An 18753-nucleotide genomic window follows, 5' to 3' on the forward strand; every position below is an offset into this window, starting at 1 on the left:
TTTTCCAAATATAAATTTGCTGTGTGTTTTCTTTTTAATTTTGTATTTCTTATAATATAATCAAAGGAGAACATTCGCTGCGGACCTGCTCACGCCAAAATTTCTCCAAGATGGCGGTCCAAAGAAAGAAAGACGGATCTCCTAATGTTAAATTTTATGAGGCCGTGGAAACGATAGCACAGTTCGATTCAGTCAGAACTTGGCTTCATAAAAATTGTAAAAAGGTAGATATTCTCCTGTGTGTCAATCATAAGCACTATTGTAAATTACACCTTCGATTCGCGGTATGAATTCATCCCGGCATCTCTTTGTTCAGAATTTGCAGAAGTCGATGTTCGTTACAGTAGCTTGCAGTGTTTTTTGTATATCGGCAAACATATACCTAAATATTGACCTTGCTCTTTATTTATCTTATTCTGATATTTAAACTCGGTTGTACCCGCCATTTTACAGGGATTCTTTTACATCCACCAACTTACTGGTCAACTTATTTTTGTGTGTCATTTGCAACACAACAACGTACTATTAAACTCTTTTTTTATATTTCAGTACACGCAAGCAGACCCACCTACCAATAAAAGTTTGGCCAACCTGGTTATCCAGCTGCTGCAGTTTCAAGAAGATGCATTCGGAAAATCTGTCAGCAACTCTGCCCTCACAAAACTACCTGTATGTGTAGACGCCCAGAGGTCTCCATATCCCCCTCTCAGTTCACAAATCCTAGCATGTATTCTCAAATCCCCCACATCATTTTTTTCAGATTGAAATTTAAGTCACCTTATACTGTAGTGAATTTGAAACTGATTTTTTTTTCTATATTTGCTTTTTTATCAACCAATTATTGGTCCTGTGTTGACAGGCCTTTAATCAAATAATAATAATAATGCTAGTGTAGATTGATACAGGATAAAGTTAAACAGGGTTAAAATCACCAACAAGTAAGAAGCAAAGCGGGGAAAGGAGCAGGGGGATAAGTAGTTGCAATACTCTGGCTCTAACCCCTGTTTTAAAAAAAATACCCGAACTGATTAAATGTGAACCTGTAAGTTGAATCCCCAGACTATTTTGAGAATATTTGAGAGTAATATAATTGGCATACCTTAATTTTATATATCAACTTTTACTTTATAAGACCAGTCAACATTTACTGTTCCAGATTCATTATACAGTGGAACCTGCTTATTATGATATCCTATTTGCCAGAGAAAAATATCATAATAACCGATCAAGCTGTTTTCGATCGTTTGTTTGTTGTCTGAACCGGAAGTGAGATGCCCTAATTCAATCCGACATAGATTGATGTGGAAACATGGAAAAATATAAATACAAAAAGATAAATTAATAATTGAAATAATTTTTCCATTGTTGTTTATATCAGCGTGTTGGAAAAATTAGAGAATTTTCGTTTTTCTGCGTTATGATCAATATGTAAATTCTACTTTCACTTTCAAATAACATCGAGCATATTCCTAAAGAACCATCTTTATACTACATCCTATACTTGTAGCTAACAATATCGTAATGTTACAGTCAATAGGATATAAGAAGTGATATAAATAGTCATGATTTACCTATTTTGCAACGAGAAGTTGTGTAACATTTTGTCCCGTAAGCGTAAACATATTTTGCCGCGCTATGTCAATTCAATCACGTGACAATCACATGCCTCGCAAGTCGTGCGGTGAAATCAACTTGCAAAAAAACAATTACAATTAAAAACACAAAATATTCCCTTTTCAACAATAATCAAATATTGTATTTAACGAAAATGGTGTAAATTGTAAGTAAAGCAGCCGTCGTAAGTTGTTTACGACAATAACGTAATTATTTTATTGATTTCCGGCACCATGCTGTCGGGGCGGTATGTCCCGAAATTGACGCTTTTTAAACAGAAACACGGGGAAATCAACTTCTAATGCAATTAAGAAACTATTACTTAAATGATTAAAAACACAGGTCTTCCTTCTGAAGTAATATTTTCATTGAAATCGGCATATTTTTTTCTCATGACGTGTCAAGGTAACCATGAATATTTGTGAAAGGTATGTTCGTTTCCTTATCGGAATTTGTAGTCCTACAGCAATTAACTGCACCAAATGTTTTAAGACTAAAATGCATGACCAGCAAGCGATGGTCGATCTATTGTTTTCCGCTGACTTGGGAGAAGCGAGGTGAGAAAAGTTTACCGTGACTGGACAGATGGTTACCTCGGGTGATGTACAGTTAGCCAGACCTATTGCGTAATGGTCCAGGTGTTTCACACAGACAACATACCTAAGTTTTACCTTATAAAATCTGTTCACTACAGAAAAAAATATCATAATAAGCGGGGTCCTACCTTTGACTATATCATAATAAACGATATTATTTTGGTTAGTTAAAGAAGGAAAAAATTGGTACATTGGAAAAATATCATAATAACCGATATAATATTAAAACCGATATCATAATAAGTGGGTTCCACTGTACCTTATTTGGAGGATTTTCAAAATAGATGTATCAGTAGCTTATTTTATTTTTAGTTCTTTAAACAATTTAATTGAGTAATTAAATTTATGAGAATAATAAAATACCTACAATCACTAAACCAATGACTAAGGGCCTGTTCCTCTATGCGGAACAACTGGTTTGTCTGTTTTTAAATGTAACAATTTCGGGTATAAGTCCTAGCGGACCTGCAAATATTTATGCAGGCATTGCAAGGCTTTGTCAAGGCTCGTCTGAAAGCAGCATTAGATAACTAGGTCCGACCTTATTTATTAAACGATTAACTGTGGTCTGACCATACCGGTTTAACGAAAATGACCTAAATGTAGGTCTTTGTAGAAGTCATTCTTTCTCGGGCACATTTTTGTCCTTCTGCCCCATGGGGATATCATATACACTTATTATGTTATTTTATATATTTTTCAGATGAAATGTTTCTTAGACTTCAAAGCTGGAGGAGCTTTGTGCCACATCATTGCTGCTGTTTATAAATTTAAAAGTGACCAAGGATGGTAAGTCAAGTATACTACTATGGTTTGTTTTTACTTCTTATTTAATGTCCAAATACTGAATTTAAATCTACAATGTATAACTGTTATCCCCAGTGTTTTGGAGTAAACAAAGGTAGCACTCTAAAGTCTGCATCAGTTCCGTGCTATCACAAGGAGACAAACACGAACATATCGCAGCCTCCCAAAACACACACGCAAACACTACACGCATGCATCTTGCACACAGGGGAGGCTTAAATGACCATAGCTGTTGATGGGACGTTAAACAATACTAAACCAAACCAAGGGATATCAATGTGGGTGTGTCTGGCCATCAGGTACACTAGAGATTTTATTCAATAACTATCCTTAAATGGTTCAATTTCATCCAGCTTTTTGCAATGCTGAACTCAATGGGTATCTTGTAACAAATGCCTTAAAATACAGTTAACAATTTATTATTTACATCATAGATATTTAAAACATAAAATACATAGCAAATAATTACAATAGCCTAGGTCTAGCTAATTACAATAGCCTAGGTCTAGCTAACATAGCGAATACTCCCCTACCTACATGTAAAGGCCGACCCCCTGTACTACCTAAGACCTAACTATAATTTGAAAGCTAATGCTGAATAAGCACATTCATATTGGCAAGATTCAGGCTAAATTCAAATGCAAGCATATTTCACATTATTAAAAAGGATAGTTGATTTTCAGAAAATCATTTAACAAAAAACATGAAAAATATCCATCTATTCATTTAATTTTAGGTTTATGAAATGATTGAAATTACAACTGAAGTATTTATATTTTTTTTTTATCAGGAGAAGATTTGACTTCCAGTCACCATCACGAATGGACAGGAATGTGGAGATGTTCTTACAAATAGAGAAGTCACTTGTACAAAACAAGTGTCTGACAATGCCCTGTATATTCTTACGGCCGGACATTGACAAATCTCTTATGCCAAAGTTAAGGGACATGATAAAACGTCACCAGGGGACACTTGCTGAGGATACCGAGGACGCCACTCACATTATACATCCTCTACCTGCCAACAGTGATAAGGATGGTAAGAATGATTTACAAATCCATATTTGACAATTCCAAACTTGATCTTCAGATGAATTTCAGAGATTTAAACGGAGTCTTCTGGTTGACATTTTCTTTAAAAATGTGTCTACTTTTGCTGTAGAGTTGTGTATAAATTACACTGTACTAAATTGGTTGATTTTCTAATAAGATACATGGTATTAGTGAATCATACTTGGTTAACATAAAACCAAATATTTTTGAAAAAGAGTATTTTTATGGTCTTTTCTAAGCATTACATTGTCCCGTTAATCAATTAACAGGGATGTGCCTTTGTTCTGTAAACTGTGCTTCAAATTTGAAGTGTTAATGTTTAAAGCAGAAATGGAAAATATGTATAATTACCAAGTTCGTTATTTGACCATCTAATCTGCAAGACATCAATCAAGCATTTTGTTTCCTATACAGAAGAGTGGATCCGTCCAGTGATGAAGAGAGACCGACACGCCCTCATACACTGGTGGTATTTGCCTGATAGGTCAGTAGCTATATATACATACTATCCTCTTTTCTCCAACAATTCATTCTTTTTCGTACCCTTTCTTCTAACCTTATAAGTCTATTGCATTGCCTTAACAGCATATGTAAATTTATTTTGGATTTTACATCTTACCAACATGTAATGTCACATGATGATTGATAGGGTAGCATATAACCAACAGCCTGTAAAGTTAAAATTTCCAAAGAAAACACTATCTTTGAATAGACATTGAAGAATAAGAAATAAAATTGAAAAATATATATCAATACTAACAATAGATTACTACATTGAAACATGTAGGGAGATTTGTTATATCTTATATATATGCCGTCTATCTGTTGTGGCTTAAAACTTACATAACATTATTAAAATACCGAAAAGTGTTGAGTGATCTGAAACTCTTTCTGATAGGATCTAACGATTAGTTGAAAAAATAAAAAGCATCAAGTTATTTAAACGAATTTCTGCACCGTAAAATAAATCTGTCCCAGCCATGCTGTCGTTGTTACGGCTCACCGAGTATGTCTGTTAGTCATGACGTGTGGATGTCCATGTTGAAGACTATGCTTTTGATTTCTAATCCAGTATATCTGTGTTACAGTTATGACACATGGGCAACGGATGTACATGTAGAAGACGACCCTCCAGAAAAGTCCCATCATGGAGCCTGGGAGGTAAAACAGATAACAGAAATCAGATAGATGAATCTTTTATTTGAAAATGGGTATGAATATGGATACAACTAATATTAAGAATAGCACCAATTATTGTATCTTGAGTGTTTTTTTCGTATTATAAATTACTTTTTCTGATAATGTTCTCTGCATGTCTAACTTTGTACAGGTAACTGCCAGATGGCTTTTGGATCTTGAAGAATTCAATGAGTGGATGAATGAAGAAGATTACGCAGAAGAAGAGGTTGGTAGATTGGGACCTCATGAAACCCCCATGGTGTCTTAGTGCAGAAGTTATATGTTTGTAAAACATTTAATGACAGAATCTGGAAAATATATTGATGCGAAGTTATGTGTTGTAATAGTTTATTATTTTATATAACATGTACATTTCATCATGTTATTTTGTGTTTTTCACGGAAACAATCTATTAACAAATGAAAGTACAGAGAGTAAACATACAACTTCAATAAATGAAGTTTACTTCCACCAGCTGACTGCAAATAATTGTGTCAAAAAAAATGAGTATTTATAAAACTGCAAAACAAAATATTTGTGAATGTTTCTTCTTACACTGTTTAAGCACAAGTTTGATAAAATGCTGATTATCTGAAACTGTTTAGCCTAGCTTTCAGTTATTCAAACCTTGATCAGTGTATCCAATGCATTAGTACTGATCATGAGACACCGGTTTGCCGAATGACCATTTATCTGAACTATGTGTATCTTCCATATGATTCAGATAATGGTCTGTTTACTGTGCTTGTATATGAACAGTGTGACAAGAGTCTTTTCTAGGTTCTGAATGTAAACCAGTGATCCACGTTAACTGTATTTTTGTTTATGGTTTTTCTGTTGTAGTTTGAAACAAAAAGGAGCAAGAAAACAAAGATAATGAAGATGACGGTAGAAGACGTAAGTTGAAATGAACTGATTATATAGAAAGATTATCAAGATGAAACCCTTTCATGTAAAAAGATATTAAAGTTTTAAAGTTAATGAAATATCTCATCCATTTTAAGGGAATTAACATGTGTAATGTATGAATTCATGTAACTGATGTTTTTTTGCTTTAAAATTACTTGTAATGTTTAGTTTCACCATAAAGGTGACAAACAAATTGTTTGCGATTAAGTTACACAGCTATTTTAATATCTATATTAATCGACTTGATTTTTTCAACATTAGGGATTGTAACATATAATCAGAACTATAATTATGATGTATATTCACCCCACTGGTTTACAGCTTATCCCAAGTCAGGATAGTGACAGGCGAGAAAAACGGGACAAAAAGACGAAGCGGAAACGTTCACCCTCACCACCAGTCATAGAGAAGAAGAAACGCAAGAGGTAAGTTCCTAACAATTAGGAACAAATACAGTTTGGAATCATTCTTACTCTGATTGAATTTATTTTAATTTATAGTGTAAAAGCACAAAGATTTGCATAAAAAGTTCCCTTATAATATTAACTTGGTGTTTATAATATTAACTTGGTGTTGTAACTTACAAAATTGTCCTCTGTATATATGAAGATGTTACTCTCATTTACAAGATTACCTTTATATATAACTTTGATAATGTGTTTGACAGTGGGCGTACCTCCACTGCCCCTGGATCCACAAAGAAGAAAACCACTAAAGACGAGGATGAGGAAGATTTGACCAAGGACATGGACAATCCATCACCCGAAACCAACATTCAGGAAGTTCAGATAACCAAGCAACGTAATCCTCAACTATTCTTCACATGTTTGTCGGGGATATTCATGAACTAATAGTCCAGTCAGTTTTATTACAGGGATGTGCTTGGTAGAGTAATTCTGATTTCATCCAAATTTTAATTTTTGATGGGTGACTGGGATTTTCATCCCTTCCAATTGATGTCTGAAGCCTCCCTTACCAAGCAGAGTGGTGACCATTTTATTTTTAAAAAAATGTTTGGACAGATTATCCTATAATCTACCCTGATGGTAAAATAGAAACCCAGAAACAGAAAAATCATAAAAAAATCAGTTTTTAAGAATTAGATACAGAACATGAAATGTTAAGATTATATGAGTGATCTGTGATATATTGTAGCGAGTAGCTCGCGGAGTACCAAGGACACAGAGAACCTGCCAATCAAAGGTGGTACTGTAATGGACCTGGACGAAGAGACCAATGACAAGGTTAGTACAGGAAAACCACACACTGCAAACTGTATGACTTTTATTTGGATAAAAATTCTGAGAAAATCGGGTCGGAAATGAACATCCTATCTACATATTTCATTGTTGAAAAGTTGTGATTGACCTGCATTCAGACATTGTTATTTCAAGTTGTTTAAATGGAATATTGAAATAAATAGGGTATTTCAGATATATAAACTACATTATGTAGAAATGAACTGTTTACAGAATACTGTATAGCGTTTTAAGTTCGCTTGGTCAATATTTCATGGCTTCGTATTCGGTACATATTCGTCAGGATTAAATTTCGCTGTGCACCCGAATCCCATGCGTCTTGCAAAGTATTTTGAGGATCATCATTGAAGTGTTAAACCTCGAAATACAGCTAAACCATTTGAAAACACTGATCAACATCCGCCAGTGACTTCACTCAAAAGAAAATCAAATGTGTATGTACCTTTGTAGGAGTAAACAGTAATAAATTAATTACCTACTGTGTATACATTAATATGTTGTGACCACGTATATGTAATTGTTGTTTTTACATGGACTGCCGGGTTGTCTGGTGAAAAACTGATTCAAGTTCATTTAAGCTTGCATAACAGCTCTGGGTTATAAGTTTTTTCAACATGTTGTGATAAGGTCTGTAAAAGTGGTTAACATTTTTGATAATTTCGCTGGTGTTTAGAATTCGCGGGTATTAGTCCAAGCAAAAATATAGCAAAATTATAACCCCCGCGAAATATAACAGCTATTCAGTACCTTGAAGGTGTGTGATTATCTGAGTGTGAATTTATATTTTGTGTTTGTGAACTACAGTTCCCCGAGGGCGAGGGAAAGGTCGAGTCAGTAGAAGTGCAAGAGGAGGTGCCTAAGGACAAAGAAGAAGAGGAAGACAATGTTACAGAACAAACTCACCACATAATCATCCCTAGCTACTCAGCCTGGTTTGATTACAATGGTATCCATTCCATAGAAAAGCGAGCCTTGCCAGAGTTCTTCAACAGCAAGAATAAGTCAAAGACACCAGAAATGTAGGTTGAATTCATGAAATGCATAGAAAGGAAACACATCAATTATTACAAAAATAGATTATATTTCACTATTTTGTCCTTTTCCAAAAAAGAAGTAAACATTTTGCTGTTATAAAGTGAAATATTTTGTACCATTCCACTTGTTTCAGTTCAGTAGCCTGGTTTGCAGTACCACTTGTCTGTTTGTTTTTCAGATACATGGCATACCGTAACTTTATGATTGACACATACCGACTTAATCCCACGGAATACCTGACCAGCACGGCATGTAGGAGAAATCTGGCCGGCGACGTTTGTGCAATAATGAGGTGAGATAGACTTTAGATGATCAGAGTACATGTAGACATTAAAATTATATATATATTTTTTTATAAAGTTTCAACTTTTGGTCATGTGTCCTGAACTGAATCTAGTTCCTGAAACTTAGATATCATAGATGTATTTGAAGACATGCAGATTCTCATACATTACAACATATCTTGAGGTCTAAAATTAGTAATAATACGTTTTTCTGAAGCGCATTTGCTGAAAAATATCATAAACAATTCTATTCAGAATTATGGAAGAATTTTAATATCCTAATTTTTCCTATATATTATATACAGAGGATGTCCAGGGGTTAAATCACTAAGGACAGGTTGGGACAGTTTGTATCAAATTCAACCGGCAAAGTGGTTATCTTAGCATTTATCGTTAGGTTTACCTCTGAAGTTGTATATTGATGACATTCCTCATTAAATTGTTAAGTGTTTTTTTCCAAAACTTTTATGAAAACGAAAGTTTCTAAATAACACTTAATTACACTGTAGCCACACAAATCCACAGTTGTTTAAATGTCAATTGTTTTCCTCCAGGGTCCATGCCTTCCTAGAACAATGGGGTCTACTTAACTACCAGGTGGACGCCGACAACAAACCATCAGCCATGGGACCTCCACCAACCTCACACTTCCACATCATGGCCGACACACCCTCAGGCCTCGCCCCAGCCAACCCGCCAAAGATCAACCAGGTAGAGCAGTCACTTCATAATTGTATGGGATGAAGGTCTTAATGATTCTGAAGAAATATGAAAAGTGACAAAAATCTCGCCTTCAACCTAAAAACATTATCTTTATTGTGCTTTAGTATCTTTATTTTGCTTTAATTTCTCATTTCTTTGGTGACAACAATAGTTGGCATCAACTAGAAAAATATTTAGACCTGTCCAATCTTTCCAAGCCCTTTCACAGACGAAAGCACTGCTCATTTTGTGCATATATCTAACCTCTTGAGAAATTTTAAGAAAGTGTTTAAGCGCTGTATGTCAAATACTGACTCGATTTCTGTCTCACACAGCCCTCAGCAGCCAAACAGATTGTCAGTTTTGACGGAGAAAAGGACAAGGAGCGAGAGGGAGACGACAAGAAGGAACTGTCCAACTTCAGTCTCAGAATGGACATTTATGCTAAAAAGGCACTGAAGGTAAATTATTTATCAATTAATATTTTTCAGGAAGTTTTGTAGGAATATATATTTTTGGTGCATTCCTGTCAGAAAATGACAAATTGCAAAAGCAAAAACAAATTTGGGACTAAAAGTCTGCTGCTTTTGTAAAAAAAATGTTTCACTGAGTTATGCATTCATCCAACAAGAGCTACTTTCAAGCAATAGAAATTAAACCAATCTTGTTAATTTCAAGTGGTCTGATCAAATAAATGAACATGATATAATACTAAGTAGATGAGTGTTCAGAAATGCTGTAAGAGCCTTGGTAAATCTCTGTCCCACTGCTATGTTAACAGGACAAGGGTGCTGCAACTCGGTCCCGGGAGTGGACGGACCAGGAGACTCTCCTGTTACTGGAGGCTCTGGAGATGTACAAGGATGACTGGAACAAGGTCTCTGAGCATGTGGGCAGTCGCACACAAGATGAGTGTATCCTACACTTTCTCCGACTTCCCATCGAGGATCCTTTCCTTGAGGAGGACTTCGGCCATCTTGGTATGCTAGTATATATATAATACATGTTTTACTGAACTTTATTCACATTTTCCTGTAAATTATGTTATTTCCTGACTCCAGGCAAATATTTGAAAAATCAATAAACACCTGATGAAGTGTTCATTGTAAATATATGAGAAATCAATTAAAATCCTTGGAACTGTGACCAAGGGCCTTTCGATTTGGGTAGAATGCAAAAGTTACTCAACTGTTTACAGTATTGATTAAAAAACAAAATATCCTTGTTAGTTACTTAAAACGTCCTAACCTTTGACAAGAATCGATGTCCTTCTAACTGTAACATCCTAATCCAGGGTTTAAAAACACTAGTTTATTCTTATTTGAGTGAATTTCCCTGTAGACAACAAGACTGTGTATAATGATTCATGAACAATAATTTCTATTGCCTCATTGTTACAGGACCTTTGGCATTCCAGCCAATCCCATTCTCCCAAAGTGGAAACCCCATCATGTCAACTGTGGCCTTTATTGCATCTGTCGTCGACCCACGCGTAGCCAGTGCTGCAGCCAAGGCTGCTCTAGGTAAGTTAAAGTGTTCCACCGCCTTTGAATGATATTTGTGATGCTGAGATTACCTCCTCTTTGAACAGTTTATATATAATGGCACAATGAGGTTTTGTCACCATCTCATTGAAACTTGTTATTATGTTTAACTTGAATGGATTATCATAAAAATTCATTTCACTCCGGTGTACCTACTGAAATAAGGAATTAATGAAATCCAAATGCATGTAATATGTAAATTAATGAAGCTGCATGATGCATGATGCATTAGATACATTTCCTATGATTTATAACAGGTAAAATATGTTTTATTATTTCAAGATTGAAGTTACAAAGTCATGTGGTGTTATGGTTTTGCAATTATCTATCTGATGTGTAACACATTTTCGCACCCTGCCTACAGAGGAGTTTGCTAAGATGAAGGACGAAGTTCCCCCAGCCCTGACACATGCCCACGTTAAAATGGTGGAAGAAGCGGTGAAGGACGGCAGGGTTGTGGATCCAGTGTTTGGCCTGGAGAAGAGCGGCATTGCTGGTACAATTATTGAGAAAGAAGAGCCCAAAGATGGTGAGTGACATCGTTTGTCTGTTGTCTGTCTCTGTCAGATTTTGTCTCCATGTTGTATCCCTCTACAGCTTCTAAATGGCATAGTGTTGATATTCCAGGTGTTACGCTCACTTACATTCTCTGCACCCCTTGAGTGTGTCATGACAAAATCGAAGGTCAGTATGCGCCACCTTGTTGATGAGACAAGAAGACTGGTTTGATCCTTTGATGTACATTAAAAGAATTTCGAAGTCACGTAACGGTAAAATTGGCAGGCTTTGAAGTGGGTCGTCGCTCCACTGTAATCTTCAAAGGATTACTGCCTAGCGATTGGTCAGGTTATTTTTAACCAAGACCAATGAAACGACATATTCCAGCGGTGCAGAGAGTGCAAGTGACTGTAACCCCTGGAGTATCGAGGATGGAGATTATAGGCTACTTTAATATGATGCGAGATACGTCATTACAAAAGTACCCTATTATAGAATGATGACCGTGCATTGGAATAAATGATATCATTTGATCTATTTTTGATGTTCATATGTAACATTTCAGAACCAGAAAAAGTGAATGTGAAGAAAGAATCAGAAGACAAGGAAAAAGAAGATGATTCAAAATCAGAAGGAAAGAAAGAGGAAGGAAAGGAGGATGAGGAAGAGAAAGACAAGGAAAAGGACAAAGAAAAGGTATCAGTTGTTTGTGAAGGTTATCTGTGTTTTGCATTCTGTTTCCATCATATCTGGCCCAGTTGTTCAAAAGATGATAAGCTTAGTCACTGTTCTACAACATTTTAAGAATCTGAAATCCTCACTGCCGTATCAGCTCAATTGACCCGTATAACCTTAGACTAGGAACCGTATCACCTTGTTATTTGAACTGAAGGGGGTCTTTTTACACAAGAAATTGACACTGATTAAATCACAAGGCTGACCCAAGTCCAGCAATAATCCCACCGGTCAGTTGTATGATAGGCGTATTGACACAGGGGGCCTTTGATTAGTGGGGAGGGGGACCAGACGACAAGCCCACAGGTGTCTGGCAAGCGTACACACTGGAGCCTAAAGCAATTACCACCAGATCCTTACAAACACTTGATACAGCTATTATAAATTAATTTACTCACATGATTGCATGACAACGCTGAAATAGCATGTGTTCAGTTAGTGATGGTCGCCATCTTGGATTGTGAACGTGCAGACCGGAAAGCGGATTTGTTGTTTTTAAAGAATAAGGACCCAAATAAAAAATGCTGTTTTAATCTTTGATCAAATTTTCTGACAGCAATATTTAGAGGAAATAAAAACACTGTACATTTTGTTAAAACATGTTCTCTAACCATACTGGTATGAAATTTTTCATGTAAGTGTTTCCCCCTATGTAACATAAACAGCTTTTAAGTATTTCTTCTTATTATTTTAAATGGAGATAAAGTAAGGGATAAAAATGCAAAGATAAGAAACAAATGTCATATCTATTATTCAATGTACAAAACTCATACACCTTTCTAGACATAAGGAACCTTTATTTATTTAATTGGTTTTAAAGTTCATCAAAAGTTTGTTAAATAAAAGTGCTTATTTAAACAAAAACTAAGGACCATGTCTACGTGACAATATGACTACCCAATTCCCCCTCTCCCTCTAAATTTAATAAGGTATTATTGAGTGTGTCCGTCTTGATTGTTCGTTGAAAATGAAACATCGGCTTAAACAAAATCTGGGGAGAACCTTGTGAATGTATAACTTTTTGAAACATTTGAACTCTTTAAGTCAGACTGTTTATCAAAAATTTTGCTTTCAGTCTGAGGAAGCAATGGAAACAGATGAGGCAGAGAAAAAGGATGATAAGGCAGAGAAAGAGGAAAAGTCTAAAGACAAAGAACCAAGTAAAGAATCTGAATCTGAGGAAAAGAAAGATGAGGTGGGTTAAATTTGTTACATTTTTAGTTTCAGACTACAGAAACTATGAATACTGAAACTGAATATTAATATTTAGATATATCAATGTCCAGAGTTAGTGATTGCACATGTGAAAATTATTTCTGAATCATAATTTGCATTTCTTTGAAATTACAATCGTAAGCAACAAATAATTTGGTTGTAGACAAAAACAGATGAGGAGAAGGAAAAGACTGGTGAAGAAGAGAAGATGGACACGAAGGAGGGAGACGAAAAATCAAAGGAGGTTACAGATGAAAAGAAAGAGGAGGAGACCAAAGCGGAGTTGTCTAAGAGGAAGGTTGATGGCAATGTAGCCACAGCGGCAGCCTCTGCTCTGGCATCAGCCGCAGTTAAAGCTAAGGTATGTCACTGATACGTTAGGGTACACATAATCTGCTCTTGATACATGATCGTACATCCTTGTCCAAGAATTTTGTACATAAAACAAATGTCATTTGTTGCACTAATGACTATGTGCTGAAATCAACTTATTTGTTTAAAATAAACAGGTGTTTTAAGGGAATATTAAAACAGTGTCTTCAATCACCAAAAAAAGTGCTGTTGTCTTAATTAAAATTCCAAAAGAAGTATGTTCACATATGTCTCTTCTGAAAGTCTTTTTGTTATCAAATAAATGCTGATATATTTATATAGAGGTGCTTTTACTGTTAGGTTCCTTAGAAACTGTTTGTTTATGTTTTCAAATAAATACTTATATCTCTATATATTGTTACAATTGCTGTTACATCCATGTAGCTTGTTCAGCTGATGTTCATGATCAAGGACGATGGCATCCGTCATAGCGTCCCGCTGTCTGATTTCAAGATATAATGGTGTGTTTAATATTTCAGCACCTAGCAGCAGTAGAGGAGCGTAAGATCAAATCTCTGGTGGCTTTGTTAGTGGAGACTCAAATGAAGAAGCTTGAGATCAAGTTACGTCACTTCGAGGAGCTGGAGACCATCATGGACAGAGAGAGGGATGCTGTAAGTGGCCTCGCTATCACCTCCCTGTATTTCTATTTCCTTAAAAATAATTATTTTTCAATTTAGAAAAATATACATGCACAGGCCATATTTAATTATCTAGTAAGACACTCTTTATTGGTAAAATAAATCATATATTCAATTTATTGTTATTGCTAATGAAATTTTCCATGTCTAATAACAATTTTTGAGCATTCACAAATTTGCTCCGAAATTGAATCAGGCTATTCCAGAATATATATACATTAAGGGGGGAGGCACTTATGCATGTGTAAATGATGATGTATGGATGATTGGATGCACTTATGCGTGTGTAAATGATGATGTATGTATGATGTGATGGTTGATGTCTCCTTTAGTCCTGGTCAAGGGTTCATAATACTGCTTACTTTGAGATCACTCTCAATTCACAGAATTAAATCCAGGTTAAGAATTATTAGTACTTTTTCTCTGATATTAAGTGAAATGTATTTTAAGTGTTGTGTGAAAATGTCACCTTCACAGTGAATGAATTGCAGAAAAAACTTTGTATGGAACATTTGGCAGTAGTATCCGGGTATAATTACCTCCAGGCATTATCCCTACAAATATCTTTACCTCATAACTAAAAGGATGTCAAATTCATTTGCTTAGTGAAAGCTGTGTTTGGTAATAAATACCATATTGACCTCATTGTGTTACAGCTGGAGTTCCAGCGTCAGCAGCTGTTACAGGAGAGACAAATGTTCCACAACGAACAAATCCGCGCGGCAGAACACCGTGCACGACAGATCGCCATGCAGCAACTTGTGTCGGAGCAAAAGCAGCAGTCAGCTCAGCAGGCCGGCGAACAAGGTAGAGATAAGATTAGTACTGTGACCTACAAGAGTGTCCGTGATTACATTGAATGGTTGTCAGAGAATAAACTAAAACTGCAATATATCTTCTCAGCTAACATCAAATTCAAAGTTCAAATAAAAATTCAGTTTAGACAGCCTATTCATCCAAAAAGTTTCTTTCTCCGAATAATTTTCCTAGAATTTGAAAAGGTTTTCATATTTTAACCTGCATACTATTCTCTGATCCCTTGTCTTCTACTGAAAAGCATGTCAGAATTTGGTGGAGTATCATGTCTGTTTTATAGAAACAAACGTTCTAAGCTTACCACTTTTAATACATTATCTGAAAATTCAATATAACGTAAACATGTGCATTTTGTTTTTCTTTGCCTAAAATGTCAGTATAACAAATATCCAATAGTGTAATGGAATCTTGTTTGACAGGAGGCTCAGCGGGTTCTGGGGCAGTGCCAGTCTCCACACCATCCCTGGCTGCCGCTGTGGGACAGAGCTATCCCATGACTGGCTCCCCGATGGCACCACAGGGCCCTCAGGCTCACCAACCCTCACAAGAATCCCCTGCCCCCTCCTTCCCCACACCATCACAGAGCCAAAGCCCACAGCCCCCTCCACAAACTCTGACCCACGGAATGCCTCCGCAGAGCATGCACCTTCCTGCAACACCCACAAAACCAAGTAGCGTTGAATCTCCAGGTATGTTATCTGACTAGCAGTTATCATTTGTGTGTGTGAGTCACCAGGTACAATACAATCAGTTATAACTGGTAGAGGTGAGGGTGTGTAAATATACCTGGCATCAGGAAACTACCTTGCTTTGTATACATATTCATATAGTAGAACCAATTTACGTTAATGTGCGACAACTCGATGACAAAGGCCCCTTTAGCGTATCCAGTTCAGCCTGGGGAAACGATTGAACCTGAAAGAAAACGAGAGGTGCAGATCTGAACTAGGCTGACCTTAGAAATATTTGGCACCTGTAGATTGAGGGGTCCAGACGTGCCCTACCAAAACTAAAATACTGACTATTGCCAGTTTCATTATTTCTTTATAAAACAAGGTCAATCCACATGTAGATTTTAAGATACGTTATATAATTTAGTCGATACCTGAAAGAAGGACATAATTTCTTGATACATGTATATTGTTATTTATTCTTAGAAATTGTGTATTTTTTAGCTCTGCCTACCATTAGGTCCAAGTGCGTTCTTTTATCGAGGAATATTTCTGCACTACCTAAACTGTTGCAACCAAGTATATGTTTTCTGTCACTTTCATCATACCAAAGGTCTCAAGGTGACAGAGAACATATCATGTTGGTCATTGAAATGTCACACATGAACACTTCACTTATTGTACTGTATAAACCTGTACACAGTCTATACTTACCAACCTGGTGAAAAGGTTTATACCTATTTTATTGTAATAAATGGCGAAACTATGGTTTTGAGGTTTTAATTTACAAGGTTGAGATGATAAAATAAAGACTATTAAACAGACAAATATAAGCTTTTGGACGTTGTTACAAGTGAACTTCAGAAAATTGCCTGTTAATGAACTGAAGAGGATTTTAGCTTGTTGACTGCTTTTTAAATCGGAGTAAATTTGTAGATTTTCCTAAACTATCAACTAAAGAAATCTAAACTTACTTTTACTTGAGAAGAAAGAACTAAGAGTAGGAATAAGATTGAAATATTACGAAAATTTGCACAAAAAATCTGCATTACAAATCTCTTTTTTTACAGCACCATCTACACAAAGTGATTCAGAACCGATGGTAACAGACTCACCATCTCCTGCTGTACCAAAACCATGACCAGTCATCAACTGAAACCTTATGTTGTGATTGTATTTATGTGTATAGTGAAGGAGCTCCTAGGTAGGAATGTGTTCAGCAAGGTTAACGTACACAAAGCCATTAAAAGATCTGATTCGTTGAAGACGTGTTGTGTAGGGCGGAGAGATTGTGTGTAGATGTTGGACCAGTGACACTTCTATTCGCCTGATAAAACAGACATGTACACGACAGAGGTGTCAATTACTCGTGTCTTGTTGAACATGGTGCTGAACAACGTTTACCATTGCACAAGTGACCAAATTCATCACAGATCTGTTCCGATGTCAGATTAGCTATCATCTGACTAGATATCTAACTCAGCACATCGTAGTGTATAACATTGTGCAGCTACCAACATTCTGTGGCATTTAGTTTTCGTGGAACTGGGTTATCTCCCTTGTACTGCATTTGATACTGAATTTCAATATTGAAGAGGCATTTTAAAAATGTCAAATATCAAATTTTGATTGGTTTTGGTTGTATATAAAAGATAAATATCTAAATAAATTTTGGCATTTTATTTTTGTACCATACCAGTAACGTTTCCATTGTTGAAGTAGTACATAGAGCATGCTTTAATATGTCGCTGTGTAGTTGGTGGTTATTTAAATAGTGCAATTTTACCAACTTATTGAGGGGGGATTGATTTATAATACGGAAATTATGAATTCATTAAATTATGTTCTACAAAATCATATCTAGTTCACTTTTGTTTATCATTTTCCAAAAGGTTGAACCAGTTAAACCAGAAATGTCTGTTAATGAAACTGAAATTGGCCTTCTTGTCTGATGTCATTGTCTGATAAGGTTTGGCAAAAACTTTTTACATTACATAAACATTTACGGATATGCCAGGCTCTACCTCCAAGAATGTTACATATAATAGCTGACGGATCATTCTACATAAACCAAAATCCTCCTGATCATCAGTCATATGAGAATTGTTGAAGACATTTTTCAACTTTCATGATCATTGTAAATGTCAGTGTTTGTTCATAATCATCCAATACAGGTTTTTTGTTCAAATTTTACATATTTGTATGTCTTTTGTCATTAGTGAATGTTTTGTCTTCTGTACAATAAATATATCAATAAGTAACCTGTTGTTATTGTTTCTTGAATTAAAGCGATTGGCTTTATCTATTGTCATCAGAGTCGAGCGATAACTTTATTCTCCCACCTCTACATGTGTGTAAATATACAGGTGTCCCATACAAAACACTCATGTTGGACTAATAGAATCTCCCCACATGGTTGCACGAAGTGATGGTTCTATTATGACGTCAAAATCAGACGACAGTGTAACATGACATCAGGGGTGGGTCCAGGTGAGNCATCAGGGGCGGGTCCAGGTGAGGGCGTAATGGGCGTACACCCCCCACCCACCCCCCTTTTTTTCACAACAAAAATCTGCTAATATTGTATTGAATATGGCAATTTATCATATTCATTAATTAAACACATAAACACCCCGACACCGTTACATTAGTGCATTTCACAATTATTTTATGTTTTTTAGCAAAAAAAAGGTCTAAAAAAAGATTTCATTCTACACCCCCCTCTTTCAAATATCCTAGAAACGCCCCTGGACATCATGATTGAAAGCCAGTGTTTGACTACGACGAACTTGCTATTGACAAGTCACACCACCTCTTGAACATT

The 18753-nt window shown here is 35.8% G+C and overlaps 1 protein-coding gene across 1 annotated transcript; it reads left to right on the plus strand.

Moving 5' to 3' along the window:
- The first annotated feature begins 78 nt into the window (after positions 1 to 78).
- LOC110445071 (SWI/SNF complex subunit SMARCC2-like) lies at positions 79 to 18190 on the plus strand. The gene is made up of 25 exons (XM_021489451.1): positions 79 to 224; positions 550 to 669; positions 2914 to 2999; positions 3808 to 4055; positions 4484 to 4553; positions 5158 to 5230; positions 5400 to 5474; positions 6092 to 6145; positions 6479 to 6582; positions 6825 to 6958; positions 7313 to 7401; positions 8221 to 8435; positions 8630 to 8743; positions 9290 to 9446; positions 9773 to 9898; positions 10219 to 10417; positions 10838 to 10960; positions 11346 to 11510; positions 12045 to 12175; positions 13290 to 13409; positions 13593 to 13790; positions 14281 to 14415; positions 15099 to 15249; positions 15678 to 15947; positions 17000 to 18190. The coding sequence occupies exons 1-25, from the start codon at positions 111 to 113 to the stop codon at positions 17068 to 17070; spliced, it is 3342 nt and encodes a 1113-aa protein (XP_021345126.1). The 5' UTR covers positions 79 to 110; the 3' UTR covers positions 17071 to 18190.
- The last annotated feature ends 563 nt before the right edge of the window (positions 18191 to 18753 follow it).

The sequence above is a fragment of the Mizuhopecten yessoensis genome, unplaced genomic scaffold (assembly GCF_002113885.1).
Source record: "Mizuhopecten yessoensis strain PY_sf001 unplaced genomic scaffold, ASM211388v2 scaffold2711.2, whole genome shotgun sequence".
NCBI classification, from domain to species: domain Eukaryota; kingdom Metazoa; phylum Mollusca; class Bivalvia; order Pectinida; family Pectinidae; genus Mizuhopecten; species Mizuhopecten yessoensis.